Genomic DNA, 21681 nt, shown 5'->3' with positions numbered 1-21681 from the left:
ACCATTGTACTCTGATTCTCATTGTGTGGACTTGCCTCACCAGTATTGGTTCACAGATCTCTTTGAGCTATCTGTACGTACATCAATACCATTAAAGATGCATCCCAAGGTTCTCTCCAGGCAGAACATAGACATTGTGCACCAGCCATCGATTTTCCCCTGTACTGCATCCACCAGTGCGTTGGGAGTTTAACCTGTCCTGACCCAGCAATATTGCCTCTGTTTGAGGCGATCCACAGAGCACATCAAAAAGTAATTTCCCGGAAAACAACACTTCTCTTGAAGCTTACATTGGCACGCAGAATGGGGAATATTAAAGCATTTATGGTGAAAGAACCCTTTCTCCGATTTACAAAGGACAACGTCATCCTAAATTCATACCTAAATTCCCTACAAATTCGCACCTCTGCGATTGCACTTGCTTGGTGTGCGCAGGTGCATCACGTTTTACGTGAACAAGACAAAAAGTAATTCACTCTTCTGTCAACACAGGGAATAGTAAGTTGGCTGTCAGCCTGCATTGCCTTCTACCACAACAAGACGAAGTGTCCACCCCTGAGACAAATAAGAGTGCTTTCCTCCAGGAGAATGGCGACAACTGCAGCACTCTGCGTTGGTGTGCCACTGCAAGCAATCTGCCATGCAGTGATGTAGAGAAGGAGGCACGTATTCACAAAACTCTACTACCTTGATGTGAAGGCAATATCTTACTCAACAGTAGGACAAGCAGTCCACAGTAACCTCTTTCCATAAAGGTGAACCTGCTTTGTGCTCTATTATATTTATTATAATTGTTATGTACTTCTTAATATTGTGATTCAAGCATGTGAATATATGAAAAATATAATCCTGGGGAAGAAATGTATCTGTAACTCCAGTTCCGCAGCATTGGTATCTTTCATATATTCACCTGCGATCCTCCCCTCCGCCCTTGCCAGAGGCTTATTTATTATTTACCCTTCTCACACTTTATGCTATGAAATTTTAGCCGTGGTGGTTTCTAGCGGAGGAAGTGGCGCTAGCCCTTCCACCTCACTGGCTGAAGTTTCGGTTGTTTCCAATAAAGTGTATTTGCTACTACATACTTTACTGCTATTTAAAGATTACAAAGGATTCCTAGCCTAACGACGTAGAATAATTGAAGCATGTGAATATGAGAACGAGACCAACACTGGAGAATGTGAGTTACAATTAAGTAACTAATTTCTTTTAGAACAAACCTCAAAGCATAAAAACAAGAGGCAGTGAAGAAAGGGATCATGAGTTAGCAGACACGTGTTGTGAATGATTTGATTTTGCATGCACAGGTCTAATTGCCGTATATTCACTACTAAGCTGTATTAAACAATATTCATATAACCAATAGCAATTTACTTACGGTGTTTTTTCAGGGAATTGCTTCTCAGGAAAGCAAAATCAAAAGTAAAACGGAAGCCAAGAAGACGATCAGACAGCTCTGGAGGATATAATGTTTCAGATATAATACAGAGTCCATCATGCAGAGGTTTGTGATAAAACAGGAATTGTAGATGCATGTATGGTGGAACTTGAAGTGCATTGTATTACTTTAATACTATACATAGAACGAGCTGAAGGAAGCATGTTAACTTTGGAATTGCTTAACTGTTTTATGACAGTGCACTATGAAAAATATCAGTTAGCATGAACTCATTTGCTACTGTATTTTTGTAGGGAATTCCGTTTGTTTTAGAAAATCTTTGTTAAACAGGTTTTTCAAATAGAAGTTGCCTCTTTTTAATATACTTTCCGTATTGTGTTACATTTTCAAGTCTTGATGTTTGTTTTTCTTTCACTCTAAACTTTACGCAATTAATTATGTATTGAATTCTACATAGTTTTTATGATCATTCTTATTTCTTAGAAACTAATGCAAAAGTATAATTTGCCCACAGAGTAGAGCCCAAGTCTGTACATGGTCTTGAGAATGGAGTCACTAAACACATGATTTTACTTAGCCATAGAAAGGACGTGAATCACATGCAGTAATTTGATATTTTGACAATTACAACTTTTAAGCATTCCTTGCTTAATGTTTTTCATAGTGGATTGGCTTATCTGGTTGGTGGGCATATTTTAGAAATGATTAGCATTTTTTAGTCAGACTTTGAGGATCACCTACTCTAGTTATCCCGGATTTGGATTGTAGCAGATTCCTGGGTTTAATTGGCAGAGCAGTGTTCTGTTGATCATACATTAGTGGGGGTTTAGCTTGTACAAGAGTTACGTGGTTTGGATTATGTGGCTTGAGACGGAGTGCAGTGCTTCCAACATCGCAGAATATAATTTGTTTGCTTTATCGTATTTTAATTAAGTAGAAGATATGATTTGAGACATATTCTAGGTTGGTCCATATCTTTATTTTGAAATGAAGAACATCTTGATGTTTTAAGTGTTGTGTATGTAAATACACACTTTATTTGTTTATGTTTTTCTCAGAGTCTAAATCAGTATTTTGCAACCAACTTTAATGAAAAGACTGAGACTGCACAATGCAATGTATATCGTGCCATGACTGCACATTTTGGAGATTACTAGTTTGATAGTATTTACCATGGTGGTACTGGAAATGTCAGTTGAAATCTTTTTGAAGATCTGACGTCCAAGTTTCTGATATTGGTGATGCTGTGTTTTTGTAAAGTGCTGTCAGCCACTCAGTATAAATCATCTCCACTACCACCTCTAGACCAAACCCTACAGCTAGTTAGAAGCTACCTTGTTCTTTTAGTTTGTGTTTTAATGTTCTTACTTATCTGATAGAGACTTCAAGCCGCTGATTCCTTACCCAAGAATATTCCCCAGGCTTCAGATTAGATCCAGAAACTTTTGATGAGCAGTACCCCGACACTGCTGGTAGGTGGCTTTAATTGCCTCTGCGTGGCGGCGTTGGTGCTGGAAATGACGTGAGCAATGCCTATATAGGCTCCATCCAAATGTGCTGACGTCAGTTCTTTTCTTTCCACGCCAGTCAGCAAAGATTCAGAGAGAGCTACCCCTAGTCAATTTTTGTCTGACTTTTTTGGCGTTTTGTCGAATATTTTTTTGAAACTTAGGCTCCTGGCTTGAAGATGTCCATCAAAACGGCAGGTTTCAAACCATGTGGTACCTGTCACCGTCTGGTGTTGGTGACCGACCTGTTCTTGGTTTGCCTTTGGTGTCTAATGCACGATCTCAACGCCAAGACATGCAACGAATGCTGTGCTGTATATTCAAAGATGCTGAGGTACTGGTCGTCCATGCTCCTAACGAACCAACTCCATAAAGTTCCAGATCTCATCCACTAAGGTCACAAGATGATTCGCTGTGCCACGCTCGGCAGTCGTCCCCTCGCTTGAAGTCACTGGGAAAATCCAGTAAGTCCCTTAAGAAAAAGCCGAAGAGGTCTTCGACTTCACCGCACAAATGTTCAGATGAGACGTGAGGCTATCGGCACTGGAGGCCTAGCTCTGTGGTGGAGGTTGCCCCATCTCTGTACCTCCCTGAGCTAGAGGAACCCCCGACAGGCTAAAAGAGTTCTACAAGGCTATGCACCTCACCTTTGGGTTGTTGACCCCTCTGTAGCGTCCCTGTGCCCCACAGGATCAGGAGGGTCCCCTACTGGTTTTCTGCTGGCAGGCCTGCTCTCAGCACCGGTCAGGACCCCTAAATCTACTGATGGATCTAGAGCCACCATTGTCATCCTGACTTCGAGACAGAGCCGGATGAGCGTTGTCCAACACCGCTTCCGTAAACCACCACACATGATGGAGCCAGTGCTTTGTTCTTATGGCAGGCCTGGATTGGGTGATAAACTGGAGGGGCCTAAGGACCCCTATGGTTACCAGCCCTTAAAAGATCCTGAAGTCACCTGGTATGAGGATCTGGGAAATGCTAGTGACTCAACACTTCACTTGGTACTCGCTTGGTCTCTAACCCTTAGTGTGGCTACAAAGAAGGGTGCCTCATTCACTATTGTGGGAAGGGGCTGCTTCAGTCTTAAACCTTCAATTGCCTTTAGTGGCAGACATGACGAATATCTTGACGGAAGTGCTTCAACAGGGACCCCATCGGAACCTCTTTTCCCTTTCAATGAAGCCCTCACTGATGTCCTGTTTGGGGTCTGGTCCAAGCCCTGCACAGAGGCTCCTTTGCACTGGACCATTGCGCGCTGCCACCGCCCCATCCCAGGGGACCCCAGTTTCATCACCCAGCACCACACCCTAGAGGGCTTGGTGGTCCACACCTCTACCTCCAAAGTCAAACCCAGCACGTTTCCTACCACCCCACTGGATCGGGAGTACCGGAGGCTGGATACCTTCGGAAGAAGGATGTTCTCTGTTGCCAGCCTAACACTGCAGTCGTTAAACACCACGTTCTTCCGGGGCCAATACTCCCATACAGTCTGGGACTCTGTTACGTAAGTGCTGATATGGTCTCGGAGGAGACTCAAGCCAAATTATCTCAATCAATTGTTGAGGGGAGAGATGCAGCTATGAACGCCATACGATGTGGGCTAGACATAACAAATGTGTTGGTTAGAGCGATCTCATCGTCGGTGGTCCTTAGGCGGCACACCTGGTTGAGAACCACTAGCTTTTCAGGGGATATCCAGGCCTCACTCATGGACATTCCCATTGATGGCTGTCATTTGTTTGAAGAGAAAACAGACTCAGCGCTGTAGCGATTTATGGACTGCATGGCCACGGCCTGGTCCTTGGGCCTTTCCATGGCTCCTCGCCAACCCCAGTCTGCCCTTCATCTCTTTCCTTGCCATGGATGGGGTTTTCAACCAACATCTTTACCCTCCCAGCCATCATGACCTACAGTCATCCCAATCGTTTTGTGGCCAGAGGTTTGGCCATTCCCCGTTCTTCCTCCACACCTGTCTTGGCAGCCGCAGCCTACAAACCACTTCAGTTTGCCCTCACGTGCATCCAGTGTGAGGGGGGGGGCAGGATCTGCCACCACCTGCACCACTGGAGGTCAATAACATCTGACCTTTGGGTCTTGCATTTCATCCAAAAGTGTTATTCCCTCCCCTTTGTGACCACCGCTCCACCCACATATGACAAGCTGACGAAGGATCACCTCTACTTACTCAGTGTCGGATCTCTAGGCCAAGGGAGCTATAGAGATGGTGCCAGCATCAGAAGTACGTTGTGGTTGCTATTCCTGCTACTTTCTGGCACCAAAGAAGGACGAAGGCATATGTCCTATATTACACCTGTGCCCTCTCAATCTCATCCTCCAGAAGGAGAAATTCCGAATGCTCACGCTTGCTTAAGTTCTGTATGCCCTAGACTCTTGAAACGTAATAGAAGCATTGGACTTGCAGGACGCATATTTTCACATCCTTTTTCTGTCTGACCACAGACGGTGGGCCAAGAGCACTTTCAGTTTCCTGTGTTCCCCTTTGGTCTTACCAGCACCCCTTGGGTGTTCCCCAACATAATTCCATTGATTGCAGCACATCTGCGTAGATCAAGGGTGCCAGTCTTTCCTTATCTCGATGATTGGTTGTTGAAGGTGAGCTCACCCCAGGCAGTGTTCTCCCACTTCCAGACAACAATGGACCTCCTGTAATCACTGGGGTTTACTATAAAAGTGCTGAAGTCATACCTGACTCCTTTTCAGACACTCCCATTCACTTGAAGTGTTTGGGACACAGTGCATTATCTAGCCTGTCTTCCCGAATGGAAAGTCCAGGAAATTCAGGCTATGATACTGATGTTTCAGTCTCTGTCCTGGATTTTGGTGTGATTGACTCTGAGGCTGCTGGGCCTTTTGCATCCTGCTTGTGACACATGTCCACTGGCATATGCAGGCTCTGCAGTGGGCGCAGCATCAGGGTAATCTCTCCGACATGGTCCAGATCTCACAGGGAACTGCAAAAGACCTGCAGTGGTGACTGACAAACCTCAATTGGGTCAGCGACAGATCCCTCTACCTTCTCCAACCGGGACTGACTGTAGAGACAGATGCGTCACTCCTCGACTAGGGTGGGCATCTGGCAGAGGTGGAGATCAGAGGAGACTGGTCTCTTGCGTAATCTGGGCTCCACATCAACCTGTTGAAGCTCCAAGCAATCCGTTTGGTATTGAAAGCCTTTCTTCCTTCAGTCATGGGAAGACTGGTACAGGTGTTCAGGGACTACACCACCGTCATGTGATACTGCAACAAACAGGGCATGTGGTGTCATGGGACCTTTGTCAAGATGCAGTGTGTCTCTGGACATTGCTGGTGCACCAGGGTATATCCCTAGTGGTTCAACACCTGGCAGGCTCTCTGAACAGTAGAGTAGATGAACTTGGCTGTCAATGCCTAGCTGATCACGAATGATCACAAATGGTGCCTCCATCCAGAGACTCTTTCAAGAGTGGGAAGAGGCTTGATTAGGTCTATTTGGCTACTGCCAAGACAGCTCTTACTTTGAGTCACTTTTCGTCTCAAGTGGAGCTCCGGCCTCCTATACACCTTCTAGCTAATACCTGCCCTGCCCAGAATTCGCAAGAAGATCATAAACGACCAAGCCCAAGTCATTCTTGTGACTCCGGGTTGGGCACAAAGAGTCTGGTGTCCCGAGCTGTTCAGCATGATCATCAGTCCTCTGATCAGCCTGCGTTTTTTGGGAGGATCTTCTGTTGCAGCAGCAGGGCAGGCTTCTGAACCTGAAAACTCATTCATGCGTGGAGATTGAGTGGCAACAGTTGACAGCTTTTGGAGCAAATTTGTGCACAGCTGAACATGTTGATCCTCCTCTTTGGAAATGCCTTATCTGGTAGAGACCCTTTCAAGCTGCAGATTCATTATGGATCCTCCCCTCTTTACGAGTGGTTTTTAGAGTAAAGGGTTAACCTTTTTAACTGACTTAGATTCTCACACCAGTGGTCAGTGTTTCTCGTGGCTCCGCTCTTCTGGTGTAGAAAGTCTCAACAAGAAACTGCCATCAGCAATCTGCATTGTCACCTATATAGGCACCACGCACATCATTTACAGCCCTGACAGTGCCACACGGATCCGAATGACTCCACCTACCGCTACGCTAGGGTACTGCTCGTCAATTGTTTCTGGATGCAGCCTGACATCTGTGGAATAATGTAAGGTAAGGAATCTGTGGCTAGATAGAATTTCTACCAGATAAGGCGCTACTATAGAAAAGGCAGTAGTAAAAAGAAGAGTTTTAAACATTAAACCCCATGCAGCCTTACTGACATTTATGGACTGTCATCTTGAAGTTTACTTATGACGAAACACCATGTTCGAGACATATGGGCTGCAGACCACACACTATTGCATTAGATCACCATCTGGTGGTGGGCCCGGATGATTACACTTTGTTGTTTTCTTGGAAGAGTCTTTGTCTGTTGGATGACTCCTCCCTTAGATCCTAGTGCGCATGGGCATCAACTACATCTTTAGATTGTTTTTTTCCGCCATTGGGCTCGGATGTGTTCATCGTTCGGTCCTGGTACCGATCTCTTTTTCAACCCATAAATCAATCAAAATACCATCGGCATCGTCGTCGACATTGATTCCGGTTACCAGCGTCGAATAGAGACTTCACTTCTCGATTCCAGCGTTCGTCGGGGCCAGCGGGCCCAACTGCGCCATTGGGCCTTTGGCTCATGGAAAGAACAACCTTAAAGAAGTGCCCTCGGTGTGGACACAAATTCCCTCACACCGATCTTCATGAGGTTTGTAATCTCTGCTTATCTCCAGTGCACGAGAGTCGAGACTGTGAGGCCTGCGCTTCGTTCCGGTCCAAGAAAAAAATCAGGGACCGTCGAGCTCGAAGAGTAATGGCGCTGTCATCTTCGTCAACACCAGACCTCATCATAGACGAGGCTCCAATTGAAGTAGACGCCGAAGATCAACAGCACGAAGACAACGCTTCAGAAGCAGAGGATTCAGCTTCTGGAGTTGAGGATCAATGCGAAGATGAAGATCTTCCAGCTGGTCAACAGGTCGTGAGTACAGGTATAGACCCTGTTCACCGCACCATGCTGGGACAGGCTTCGGTTCCACCTCCACCTCCACCTCCACCTTCGGGTCCAGGTGCACACCGACCAAAACCTTCTGACGCCCCGCCTTCTGGCTCGGCAGCGAAGAATACAAAAAAGCCTCCAGTCGACTAGGGCTTGAGTCAGTCTGTCGGTCCCGAAAAGCAGAAGGTCCTTAAGCCAAAATGAACACCTGCACCAAAGCATCCTTCGGTACCGAAAGTGGTCGCACCGAAAGCAAGTTCGGCACGGAAAGAGGTTCCCAAAGCTACTGAACCGAAAAACACCCCGGTTCCGAAAAAAGTGGACCCGAAGAAGGTTCTGGTACCCGAACATAATTCGGCTCCGAAGGTAGATGAGTCAAAACGTACTCCGTGAACAAGAACCCCTCGGATCCTAGGAAAAAGTCTTCGAAACCGAAACCAATATCTGCTCCAAAGACAATAGGCATTGTTAAACCTAAGCATTTCGGCCCCATACCATATAAATCAGCGCCGAAAAAAGATTTGCCAGTAGAAGAGCTTTTTAAACCTGATCCAAAGCAAAAAACTCTTCATATTAATCCAAAGACTGGACATATCACTTCTGTGCCTGAAAAGAGAAAAATTGACTATCCTAAAACACCGCCATTTCCTCTAAAAAAGCATGCTCAAACTTCACCAATGAGGATCCCTTCACCAGAAAGAGAAGTACCAGTAGATATTTCTCCTATACATTCACCATCTAGTACACATAGTCTTATACCACAAGATGAGGATGATGGGGATAGTTACTCATAGGACATAGAGATTGAACATCACATGGATGACATTAATGACCCAGATGATATTCCTGGGTCATCAGGTGACCCATGGGAAGTTTATAATGCACCAGATTTGCCACAAGATGATATATACCAGTCTAGACCATCTGCCCCAGATGACACTATTGGGTTTACGCAGCTCATTCATAGAGCATCCACTTTCCATGGGGTAGACCTACACACAAATACAATGGAAGAAGATTTTCTATTGGACACTTTAATGTCATCACATAAGACCACAACCACACTTCCAATACTTAGTGGAGTGGTAAGACATGCACCTGAAATATTTAAGGACCCAGTCAGAGCACGGTAATTAATCCCAGACTAGAAAAAAAGTACAAAGCAGCTCCAGCTGATCCAGCATACATTAAAGGACAGTTGCCATTGGACTCACTAGTAGTATCAAATGCGAGAAAAAGAGCTGATTCGCGGACAACAGGAGATGCTTCACCTCCTGACAAAGAGTCTAAGCTTTTAGATGCTTCGGGAAAACGCACCATTTCACAAGCTGCTAATGTCTGGAGGATTGCTCACACTCAAGCTTTGTTAGCAAGATATGATAGAGCTCATTATGGGTTAGTCACTCATGCAACACTTGCCAGAGCAATACACAACCAGGGCTTCTGACCATATATAGGAAGGCAACGTTATTACAAATACCTCCATAAGATGTGCACTAGACGCAGCAGACACAGCTTCTAGAGCAATAAACACTGGGGTATTGTTGTGTAGACATGCATGGTTACGCATTTCTGGGATTAAACCAGAAGTACAAGCCAGTATCTTAAACCAGCCATTTGACCAAGAACATCTTTTTGTTCCATCACTTGATAGTACTCTAGAAAAGAAGAAAAAAGATACAGACACAGCAAAATCCATGGGAGCTTTACAAACACAAGCCCATAACCTTCCTTTAGTCGCTCCTCATATAGGGGCGCCTCTAAGAGTTTCCAAACTAACAATACCTCTTCTTTTAAAGCGCCCATCCAAACCTCGCCTAATAAAGGATATTATAGAGGAGGTTATAGAGGAAACAACAATAAGTGTAGAGGTAGAGGAAACAACAATAGCAACACCTCTACTCCCAAACAGTGACTTACCTTCCATCCCCCCAGACCATTCCACTCCTGTCGGGGCGAGGTTACAACAGTTCCTACCTGTCTGGAACTCCATCACCACAGACAGGTGGGTAAGACAAATAATTCAGTCAGGTTATTGTCTGGAGCTCAGTTCCACTCCTCCAACAATACCACCCAGACAGCGTCCTATGTCACAGGAACATCTCATACTGCTAAGACAAGAGTTGGAATCTCTACTGCAAAAGAATTCAAAAGAACCAGTAACAAAAGAACATAAAAACACATGAGTTTTTTCTCTATACTTTCTCAGACCCAAAAAAGACGGGTCCCTCAGACCTATTTTAGATCTGAGGCCCCTAAACCTGTACATACAATCAGACTACTTTCATATGGTCACACTACTTTCATATGGTCACACTACAACAGGTTCTACCGTTGCTAAAGAAGGGAGACTTCCTTGCCACATTAGATCTCAAGGACGCCTACTTCCACATTCCCATACATAAATCGGACAGAAAGTACCTAAGGTTCATCCTAGAAGGTCAACACTACCAATTCAAGGTACTCCCCTTCGGAGTAACTACAACACCTCAAGTGTTCACAAAGTGTCTAGCAGTAGTAGCAGCACACTTAAGAAGGGACAACATTCATGCCTTCCCATGTCTGGACGATTGGTTAATTAAAAAGTCGTACAACCAATGTGTACAGCACACGCATCAAACAATATGTCTGCTACACAAACTGGGATTCACAGTAAATCAAAAGAAATCCCATCTCCAACCATCCCTGTCTCAGCAGTATCTGGTGCTACACTAGATACCTCCAAAATAATAGCGTACCCCAACCCAGCAAGACTGCAAACTATGCAGGATCTTCTCAAAAGATTCCAGCCACAACACTCACTACCAGCTCGAGAGTTTATGTAACTAAGAGGAATGATGGCATCTTGCATTTTCATAGTGCCATATGCAAGACTACAAATGCGCCCCATTCAAGAGTGCTTGGCAAGTCAGTGGAATCAGGCTCAGCACAAATAACAGATCTGGTGATGGTAGACGACCAGACATATCGCTCTCTGCAATGGTGGAAAACCAAGCACCTTTCCAAGGGCCGGCCGTTTATAGAACATGTTCCACAGACAATACTAACCACAGATGCATCTCTCACAGGATGGGGAGCGCATTTACAAAATCACACAGTGCAGGGCACATGGACAATGCAACAAAAACTACTCCATATAAACCATCTGGAGTTACTAGCGATTTTTCTAGCTCTAAATTCGTTTCAGCATTACCTATCAAACAAAGCTGTACTAGTCCGGACGGACAATATGACAGCAATGTATTACATTCAAAAACAAGGAGGAACACACTCCCTACAGCTTTCCCGGCTGGCACAGAGCATATGGAGATGGGCCATTCTCAGAACATTTTCTATTAGCAGAACATCTACCAGGAGTTCACAATCAAGTTGCAGATCTGTTAAGTCGTCAAAGACAACAGATACATGAATGGGAACTTCATTATCAAGTTTTACAGCAATTTTTTCAAAAGTGGGGTCAACCAGAGATAGATCTGTTTGCTACAAAACACAACTCCAAATGGCAAAGCTTCGCCACCAGATACCCACACCCATTATCCAAAGGCAATGCGGTATGGATGAACTGGTCAAAATATTTGCGTACGCTTTTCCACCTCTCCCACTATTTCAATTAGTGGTACGCAAGCTACAGCAACATTCTCTCACATTGATTCTCATAACACCAACGTGGGCAAGACAACCTTGGTACACCACCCTACTAGAGATGTCAGTAGTACCACAACACAAACTAAAACTCTCTCCACATCTATTAACACAAAACCATGGAGAGATTATGCATCCAGACCCAATGCAGCTCAATCTAGCGATTTGGCTCCTGAGGTCTTAGAATTTGGATATCTAAATTTACCACCTGATTGTATGAATGTCATAAAAGAAGAAAGACGCCCTTCCACTAGTAAATGTTATGCAGCAAAGTGGAAAAGGTTTGTTGTATATTGTACAAATAACAACATCAATCCCCTAGATATTTCCATACAAAACATTATATGCTATCTGTTACTTCTGCAAAGATCTAACTTAGTATATTCCTCAATCAGTTTACATATTGCTGCTATAGCAGCATATCTTCAAAACAGACAACATTTGTCATTGTTTAGAGTACCTGCAATCAAAGCGTTTATGGAAAAACTTAAAATAATAATTCCTCCTAGAATACCACCCTCTCCAGTGTGGAACTTAAATGTTGTTCTCACAAGACTTATGGGTTCTCCTTTCGTACCATTACATAAGTGTGAATTACAATTCCTTACATGGAAAGTTGCTTTTTTTAGTAGCTGTAACTTCACTTAGAAGAGTAAGTGAGATACAAGCATTAACAATTCAAGAACCATTTATACAACTTCATCATAATAAAGTGGTTCTTAAAACAAATCCAAAGTTTATGCCAAAGGTCATTTCACCTTTCCACCGCAATCAATCTATTGAGTTGCCAGTATTTTTTCCCCAACCACAAACAGTGGCAGAAAGAGCTCTACATACATTAGATGTAAAGGGAGCGCTTCTCCACTACATTGATAGGACAAAACCTCTTCGTAAAACTAAACAAATGTTTGTGTCTTTTTCCCCTCCACATAAGGGAAATCCAATTTCAAAATCAGGCATTGCAAGATGGATTGTTAAGTGCATTCAAATGTGTTATCAAAAAGCAAAACACACTCTATCCAATCCCCCTTGGGCTCATTCTACCCGTAAATTAGGGGCATCTATGGCATTCCTAGGGAACATACCATTAGATGACATCTGTAAAGCAGCTACATGGTCTACTCCACACACATTTACAAAACACTACTGTGTAGATGTGCATGCAAAACAACAAGCAAGTGTGGGCCAGGCTGTACTCAAAACATTATTTCAAACTACTGCAACCGACACCGGTGGTCGCTGCTAAGGGAGAAACTGCTGTGCAATCTATGCAATAGTGTGTGGTCTGCAGCCCATATGCCTCGAATGGAAAATGCTACTTACCATTATGCATCTGTTCTTGGCATGTAGGGCTGCAGAACCACACACGCCCACCCGCCTCCCTGGCTACTGGTGTCTTTTCCAGTATTATCTTATTTAGATACACAATACATGGTCATCTCTATATGTACTCATACAACTCCATCATTTGCCCAATGGCGAAAACAATCTAAAGATGGAGTTGATGCCCATGCGCATTACGATCTTAAGGGAGGAGTCATCCAACAGACAAAGACTTTTCCAAGACAACAACAAAGGGTAATCATCCGGGCCCACCACCAGATGGTGATCTAATGCAATAGTGTGTGGTTCTGCAGCCCTACATGCCAAGAACAGATGCATACTGGTAAGTAGCATTTTCCTTATCTCTGTTGTCCACCACAATATATTTATCTGCCACAGCATTCGGATGAAAGAAAACAAGATTATCTAATAGTCGTATTGTCACCATCAGAAATTCTCTTACCAACTTTTGTGTGCTGGGATGGTTCCCGAATTCGGTTCTTGAAGGTTCTGGTCTGTCCGAGGTAAGGGCGACCCTTTCTGGTAGCCACGGTGCTGCCGACAATTTAATGCCAGAGGATACTATGCCTTCCAGAAGGAGTTCCAAAGAGGGAAAACCTTGAAGAGAAAAAAATCCCTTAATGCAAGCAGAATCTCCAGGAATGAATAGGAGGTGAAAGAAGAAGGCCAAGAAAAAAAACAGAAGATACCAGCAAGGATATTAGACCTGAAGACAGGAAGTACAGGCAAGAGCAGAAGGCTTCAAGGAATACAGATAGGAACAGGAAGTGACAACAGGAAGCGAAAATGCACCAGACAGAAGTAAAATGCAGCAACAGGAGCAAGGCCATACCAGCATGAGCAAGGAATGCTGCAACGCAAGGAACTGAAAGATTCGGCCCCTTATATACTCACAGACAGGAAGTGACGTAACAGCAAGTAAGAAGGCGCCATCTTGGATAGGGAAAAAGAAGTGAAAAGGATAGGAAAGGTCGCTACCTTAGAATGGTTCAACAAAAATCCCTCCCCAAGCATAAGGTAGGAGTATCAGGCCCACACGGAACGTTTGTATTTTAAATCGCAGTTCCAAGACTAAAGCAGCATCATTCATGAAATGCCAAAACCACTGCAAAGGGCCACCGCTTGAAGCCGTGCCCTGCCCGGCACAGAAAAAAAGCAGTTACCACTGAATGCATCGCAATGCCAAAATCAGCAACAACAGGCCGGCACGTAGAACCGCGGCAAGCCTGTGAGGAAGAAGGTGGTGTAGTGGGCTGCACCGTGCCCCGCAGCAGTAAAGAAGGCAGCATTGCGGGCTGAACCTTGACCTGTGGCGCAATTCATACCTATTTTTCCCCTGCAATTTAGTTGAAGCTTCTGCCTCTTAACAGTTGCTCTACTAACATTTTTTGTAAAGTAGATTCACCCAAACTTGAAACTTCCACAGTCCGATTCTGATCCTGCACATGCATCGTATTAAATGACTAAAGTGCTTCAAGACAGACAGTATGGTATTGTCTGTGACTACGAGTTATCTGCAAATGTATTTTGTGCTGAATGTTTTAGTCGAACGTTCTCAGATGCTTTATAATACGTTTTCCCAAGATTGTACTAACAATTACTAACAATTAGGTTTTCCACATATAAAACCCTCGCCACATTGTCAACAGATTACTCCTTGTGCATGCTTTATGGTTTGTGCTATTCAAAGGTAAAGAAAATTCCACACCTGTGACAATTATCACTACTTGCATTGATATACAGTTGTTCTGCTTATTAGATACCAGAGATGCAGATTCTGCAATATAACCGTAATCTGATAGAGACGTCTAGTCGCTGATTCCTTACCTTAGAATTATCCCCAGGCGCTAGACTGGATTCTAAAACTTTTCTACAGCAGTACCTCTGTGCGTCGGTAGAGGATGTTAAGCGGCTTAGCCCACCTGATGTGATGCCATCGGAATCTATATATGCCCTCCTCCGACGTGCTAACATCAGTTTCTTCCTTTCCGCGCTTCCACGTGGATTCAGAGTGCAAAACCTCTGGCTATTTTTGGTCTCTCAACGTTTGTTGATGACACAGTGTGCTTTTTTTCTGGATATTTGCGAGGTCCTGGGGTCTACAATGTCGAGCCCTCATTTTATATGCATGTGGTATTTATTTATTTATGAAACTTATAGAGCGCGCGGCTACCCCCGAGGGGGTGTCCCGGCGCTGAGACTGTGAACTAGAAAGGGAATTGATCTTATGATTATCAAGATGCCCACCTTGACTCCGAATGGTGCGGCTCGTGTCTTCAGCTTTCGACGTTGGCACTGCAGGAGCGCTGCATGACCCTGGTAGCCGCACAGTGCTGGTCCACCCATCATTGGTCCCGGTCATCTTCATCATCTTCCTCTGAGGGCCGGTTGAGGGCCAGCTCCAGAAGTTCTTCGTCATAGCAGTCGTTTGGGAAGTCACGCCGTAGGCAGTCGCCGCTGCTGCCTTCCCCAACTTTACTGCATACGCGTGGTTCCCCTGATTCGCCTTCTGTTTCCTCCAGTATCGGAGTTGGAGTGGGTATCTGTTTCATATCTTCTGGTTTTTCTCAGTGCCCAGTGCACTGTGGTTAAGATGAGGGACTACTGTCTCTCACTTAATGCCATTTTTGGCTCTCAACCTCCTAATGAAGAGTTGTAACTTTTTAGCTTCAGGAAACAACTGAAAACCTGGTCATTCTCCTAATCAGTGTGATCAGGCATAGGCCTGCCTTGTGATCAGTGTTCAGCACAGTCCACTCACTTCCTTGTTCTTGTTATTACCATTTATCGAGCGCAGCTGCTACCCGAAGGTGTCCTGGCGCTGTATGAAGTCCTACTGAAATTTGTCGATGGAAGACCTGACCATGAGTGTTAATTAGTGAAGAGCCAGGTTTTTAACGCCAAGACACCTTTGGCTTTCATGCGCTATACAAAATCTTTCAAAATCCACGATATGATGAGGGGTATTTATTTTTGGACCTCCAGCAGGTGGTGACTAAGATGCTTCTCTGGACTCTTGCCGCAACTCTCCACTTGGTACCTCCACAGAGAAATCCACATCCTTTGTAATGGTCACCAGGAGGGTGGTATAGGTCCTTGGCCTCCAGCTTTCTTTCGTGGAGGGAAAACCAGTGTCCCCCCAGAGGTCCTGCAAGCACAGCAGGCCTCCTTAGATCCACTTCACCCTTTCAATGAAGTATACCCAGACACTCTCCTGCGCACCCGAGTGAAACCAGGACCATATCCTCCCACCCTTTCATAAATAGATAAATTTCTAGACAACACAGGCCAGCTCTAGGGGACCCATCAAGCCTACAGTAGTAGGTTAAATTCGATTGTGTTTCCCATTACTGTAGGAAGATGGTTCTGTATATGCTATATCAAAGTAAGGTGTAGTGTGCACAGAGTTCAGTGGATCCCCAGAGGATTTACAGAGGTTAAAGTAGATAATGCCTTACTCTCTTTTGTGGTAATGTGATTGAGCAGTCAGGCTTATCAGAGGGCTGTATTAAGCATTTGTCGTACACACTCGGGCAAGAAATAATTACACACTCTCAAAGACTGAATCCAAGACGAAATGTTTAGTATAAAAATATTACTTTGTTTATTGCTAGAACCAAGAGAAACTCAGGTGCAGGTAAGTACCAGTTTTAAAACAGCAATACTTTTCGGGTAGCATAGGATTTATGTTGCAAAGGCAATAGAATTACTTTAGAGTAGTACTGAAAAACTTTATTGTTGTCAATCGACAATAATAAAAACTTAGCAAATGTAAAAGATGGACACAATGCAAATAGGAAGAAATGCAATGCAATCCTTTGGAAGGAAAACAGTTGAGCACATTTACTGGGAAGTACTTGACTTACACATCCAGTTTTCGGGGGTTTAAACCAACACTGGGCAAGGGTCAGATCAAGGTAGGTACTGCACCAACAGCTGCACTCGGGCGGCCAAGTGCAGAGGTAACATAGCCCAATTTTATTCAATTGAGACTGGGGGCACCCACAAAAGGTGTGAGTTGCAGGTAGGTACCTGTGGTTTCAGGGCACAGGTCCTGAGGGTTATAGCGTGCACAGGGAGGGCCCACAAAGCAGCACCAAACATTCATCACCAGCGGCACAGGGGTGGCCAGGTGCAGGGTGCAAATCAGCGTCTGGCGCCCAATCCTTTTAAATAGAGAACCGTGGTCACCCAAAGAGGCTGCAGGCTCGGACGAGGAGGCTGGATGGAGGTGACCAACAGCGGGGCAGGTAGGTAGAGGTGTCGTTGGATGCCTGGTCACCGGTGGCTGGGCTCCCCAAAGTTGAGGGGCGGAGGATTTGGGGGGTAAGAGTCGCCTTTCCAGCTGGATCCAGAATTCTTGTTGTTGGTTTCTTGTGGACAGGGCCGCTGTCCTCAGGAGATCTGGTATTTGGTGAAGAGCAGGCAGACTTCCTCGGGTTCTGGAAGTCGCTGGTGGGAGGAAAGGCGTCATCTTCTTTGCAGAGTCTTTAAAGCAGGAGACAGGCCAGTAGGGCTGGGCCAAATCAGTAGTTGTCTTCAGGCTTTGCTGCACAGCGTCTTCCTTCATCCTTCTTCTTCGTATGTCACAGGAATATGAGGGTCAAGGTTCAGGGGTACCCCTAAATTCTGAATGTATGAGCATTACTAGTACTGGCAGATGGTAGCTAATGGGCTACCTACTTTTAGGGCCACTACTTCCTTTGTATGCCCCTCTCCCTTTGGGAGGGGGCATCCCCTAACCTGAATGGCTTAAATCCTTCCATTCAAGATGGAGGATTTTCTAAAGATAGGGTAATTTCTGTCCAGGACATCTTGGGGGTGGTCCTGGCTAAGAGGGGACACACCTCTCCTGCTTAATAATATTCCCGCTGACCTTGCTACCAAAAGTGGGGCTTGGTTAGGGGGGTGGGCATCTCCACTAATTGGAGAGACCCTGGCTAGCATAACAGGGCAAGAAGCCGTTGAGGCTCACCGCCCTGAATGCTGTTTCTGGGTGTGCTCAGCATCTTCCACCGTGGCTGAGGACAACAGCATAAGTTATGTGCACACATCAAGCATGGAGATATTTTGCACCTAATCTGTTCATGCAAGGAACTGCATCAAGAACGGCAACAGTTCCTAAAAGAACCCCTTAGGCAGAAAGGCACCCGCACCAGGAGGCAAGCAGTGCTGGGTTGCCTAAACCCGGAGAATACACAATATAACTGTAGATTGATAAAATGCCTTATGCTGGCAGAACAAAAAAATGCAGAAAATGTGATATGTTATGCATAAAGCACTGATGCTGTAGATGGGAAGAGGCCTTTGCTTAGACCACACCAAGGACGGACCACCTGCACTTTATTGAATAAGCTCACAACAAGTCCAGATAATTTGAACATACACAATATGATATTGGTCTATGGGCAAGCCAAGTTGGGGCAACAAATGCAGTGACTGCACTCCACTTTCCCAGCGTACTAATTGTCATTTCACTAACGCCATTAATATTAACTCTGATTTTAAAATTGTACAATATTTTTTCTACCTTGGGTTTTAACTGTTTTATCTGAAGATATTTTTTCTTTAACATAATGCTCAAAAAGTGGTAACAGTTGATGTAATTATGATGAATATTTGTCAATATTTCTTTTTCTTTTAAATGCAAATATTGCAATGGTTTTAGTTAACTATGTGAAAAATAAAGAAACTTGAAACTGTATCTGCTTGGTGGTAGGTGAGAGGCACTTCCACCCCGAGCAGGCTTTGTTTCTCCCCCAAGAGAGTCAAAGGTCTCCTACCTCTGGGGGTCATAAACATGTCTGAGTGTGGCAGACTGGTGCAGACTAGTCAGCTGCACACTAGAATGTTGGTTGTTTTTCAGGGGGCATCTCTAAGAAGCTCTTTGAGTGCATTTTACAACAAATCCAGCACTGGCATCAGTCAGTGTTTATTGTGTTGAGAAGTTAGGTACCAAACTTCTTAGCATTCAGTAAAGCCATCTTGGAGCTGTGTAGTTCGTAATGACAAATTCCTAGTCCATTTACTCAATATGACTTCACTGTTCTTACTATGTCTGGGAATGGACTCAAACACTGTAGGGGCATATTGCTCATACACCTGTGCCCTCACCTGTGGTATAGTTCACCCTGCCTTAGGGCTCTGGGACCTGCTAGAGAGGTGACTTACCTATGCCACAGGTAGTGTTTCGTAGGCATGGCACATAGGGTTGTGTGCCATGCCAACTCTTAAGCTTTGTCTCCACCAAAATACACAGTCTGCAATGGCAGTGTGTATGTGTTGGGTGAGGGGTCTCTGAGGTTGGCACAATGCATGTTGCAGCCCTTAGTGACCTTCTCTGGTCACAAGGCCCTTAGTACCAGTGGCACCTTTTACGAGGGGCTTACATGTAGGCCAGATGTGAGCTAATTGTTTTGAGAAAGAACACAGGCACTGGGAACCTGATTGGCAGGGACCTAGTGCACACTCAGTGAAACTGCATCAGAATCAGGCAAAAAGTGTTGGATAACCATGCAAAAATATGCACTTTCCTACAATTGCTCCTTCAGGTAGGAAGCCCAAGCACATGGAGGCATTCAGGAAGCAGATGTTCTACTCTGACAGCATTGCCCTCAGGTTTGTGTTGTCTCTCGGGTCGCTCCTTGTATGCATTTTAGAACATGGTAGACAACATCTTGCTCACTGTCCCAGATGATATTCGAGGCAACCTCCAACAGGTAAAACAAGGCAGCCCAGATGCTGCAAAGTATGTAATTTGGTCAGGCCTGCAAACTACTGACTGTTTGGGTATGGCAGTTGGTACCAGTATGGCACTTCAAAGCTATGTATGGATCAGATATTGAAGCTTTTCAAGCAGTTGCCAGGCATCCTTAATAAAAATATAATTTGATGACACCTGTCTCTTCAGGGACAAGGCAGACGCTGCCTTGGAACCATTTAATGAGAGTAAAGCTACAGCACGCTCAGCTGGTCTTGCTCTGCCCTTATGGCTGTTTCTCCAGCAACAGCCAACCTTTTTATATCTCTGGTATTCTCCATCAGTATGCTAAAGTCACACACAACTGCTTTGCCAAGGCTTCCCTTTATTAGAGCCATCCTGGATATGGTGCTATTCTGAACTCTCCCTCCATCTCAACAAGCCCAGCATATTCCTACTACAATACAAATGTTTCATCCTTTGACCTGAGCCTCAGTGAAAGCGGCTCTGAGGCTTCTTGGCCTCGTGCATCCTGCTAGTGTACAATGTGAGGTGATGCATGCAGACTTTGCAGTGGGATCTGAAGTCTCCGTGGGCGCAGCACAAAGGGAACTTCTCGGATACCATCCAGGTGTAGGCAGAGACTGAGAGTTAAGACCCCTCTCCCTTCCCTACCCAGAATTAACAGTCATAACGGAGGCATTATTTCTGGCTTTGGGAGGTCATTTGGGAGACTTAGAGATCAGAGGTCTTGTTTCTGGCTGAGACGTTCCTCCACCTCAGTATGTAGGCATTGAGGGTGATTCGTTTGGCACTTAAAGCTTTCCACCCATCTATCAAGGGGGAGCAGGTGAAAGCTCCTCACAGACCACTTCATCGCCATGTGGTACTGCAGCAAGCAGGGTGGATTTGGGTCATGTGTCTTGTGCCAGGAGGCTCTGCATCCCTGAAATTGGTTGATTCCTCAGAGCATCTCCCTGGCCGTACACCAAGCAGGATCTTTAAATGCCACAGCGGATAAACTCAGCCAGTGTTGCTTAGTGGATTATGAATGGCAGTTACATTCATAGGTGGTGCAGTGCTTCCTTCAGCTGAGAGGAGAGCCCTGGCTTGATCTTTCTGCCAGTGCTGTGCTCATTGGTGTTCCAACGGAAATTCTTCCTCAGAGATGCTTTACAGTTGGACTGTAGCTCGGGACTCCTGTACATCTTTCCACCTTTACCACTCCTGCCCCAAGTTCTGAAGAAGATGATCAATGACCGGGTCCCAGTCATCATAGTGACTCCCTGTGAGGCCAGGATAGGGTGGTAACTGGATCCTCGGCCCGTAAGCATCTGCCCTTCGATTTCTGTGCCTCTTCGGGTGTTTGTTATGTCACAATAGCAGGGCAGAGTCCTACACCCAAGCCTACACACTGTACACCTCCATGGTTGGAAAATGAGCTGTGGCAGCTTATTGTATTTGATCTCCCTCAAGAGGACGTCCTATCTATGCAGAACACTGGGAGAAGTTTGTTATGTGGTGCTCTAGGCACATCCAGCTCCTGCAAGCCTAGTTATCTTATGTCCTACTTTTCTCCCTATTATTAGCCCAGACAGGCCTTACTGTGGCCACAGGTATACGTTTTCTTGTCTGCTTTAACAGTCTTATCTGATAGATAGAGACTTCTAAACGCAGATTCTTTACCTTAAAATAATTCCCACGCCTCCGATTGGATCCGTAATTGTTTTGTGAGCATTACCACTGCACACGAGTATGAAGTGACGTTCGCGATATCAGTTCTTTTCTTTCTGCGTCAGCCAGCGCAGATCCGGCACTACACCTTAGTCATATTTTGTCTAAGTCATTTTTATTATGAGGTTTACCTCCTGGTATGGCAGGTATGTCCTCCTAGAAAGCCGGCTTCAAGCCTTGAGGTGCCGGTCACCGACAGTTGTCGGTAACAGACCCACACCTTTTATGCCTTAGGTGCCTGGAGTGGGATCCCTACCCATAGGCCTGCTTCGACTGCTA

At 45.1% G+C, this 21681-nt stretch overlaps 1 protein-coding gene across 1 annotated transcript in view; it reads left to right on the top strand.

Annotated features, from left to right (window-relative positions):
• IBTK (inhibitor of Bruton tyrosine kinase) overlaps positions 1–21681 on the top strand; it is a 732550-nt gene that overhangs the window by 467549 nt on the left and 243320 nt on the right. The window contains exon 23 of the mRNA XM_086926550.1: positions 1392–1504. Within this exon, the coding sequence (XP_086782676.1) occupies positions 1392–1504 (113 nt within the window). The remainder of the gene's footprint in view (positions 1–1391; positions 1505–21681) is intronic.

The sequence above is a fragment of the Lissotriton vulgaris genome, chromosome 6, assembly GCF_964263255.1.
Source record: "Lissotriton vulgaris chromosome 6, aLisVul1.2, whole genome shotgun sequence".
Taxonomy (NCBI): domain Eukaryota; kingdom Metazoa; phylum Chordata; class Amphibia; order Caudata; family Salamandridae; genus Lissotriton; species Lissotriton vulgaris.
Note: the sequence above shows the minus strand (reverse complement) of the source record. Positions and strands in the feature narration are given on the sequence as shown.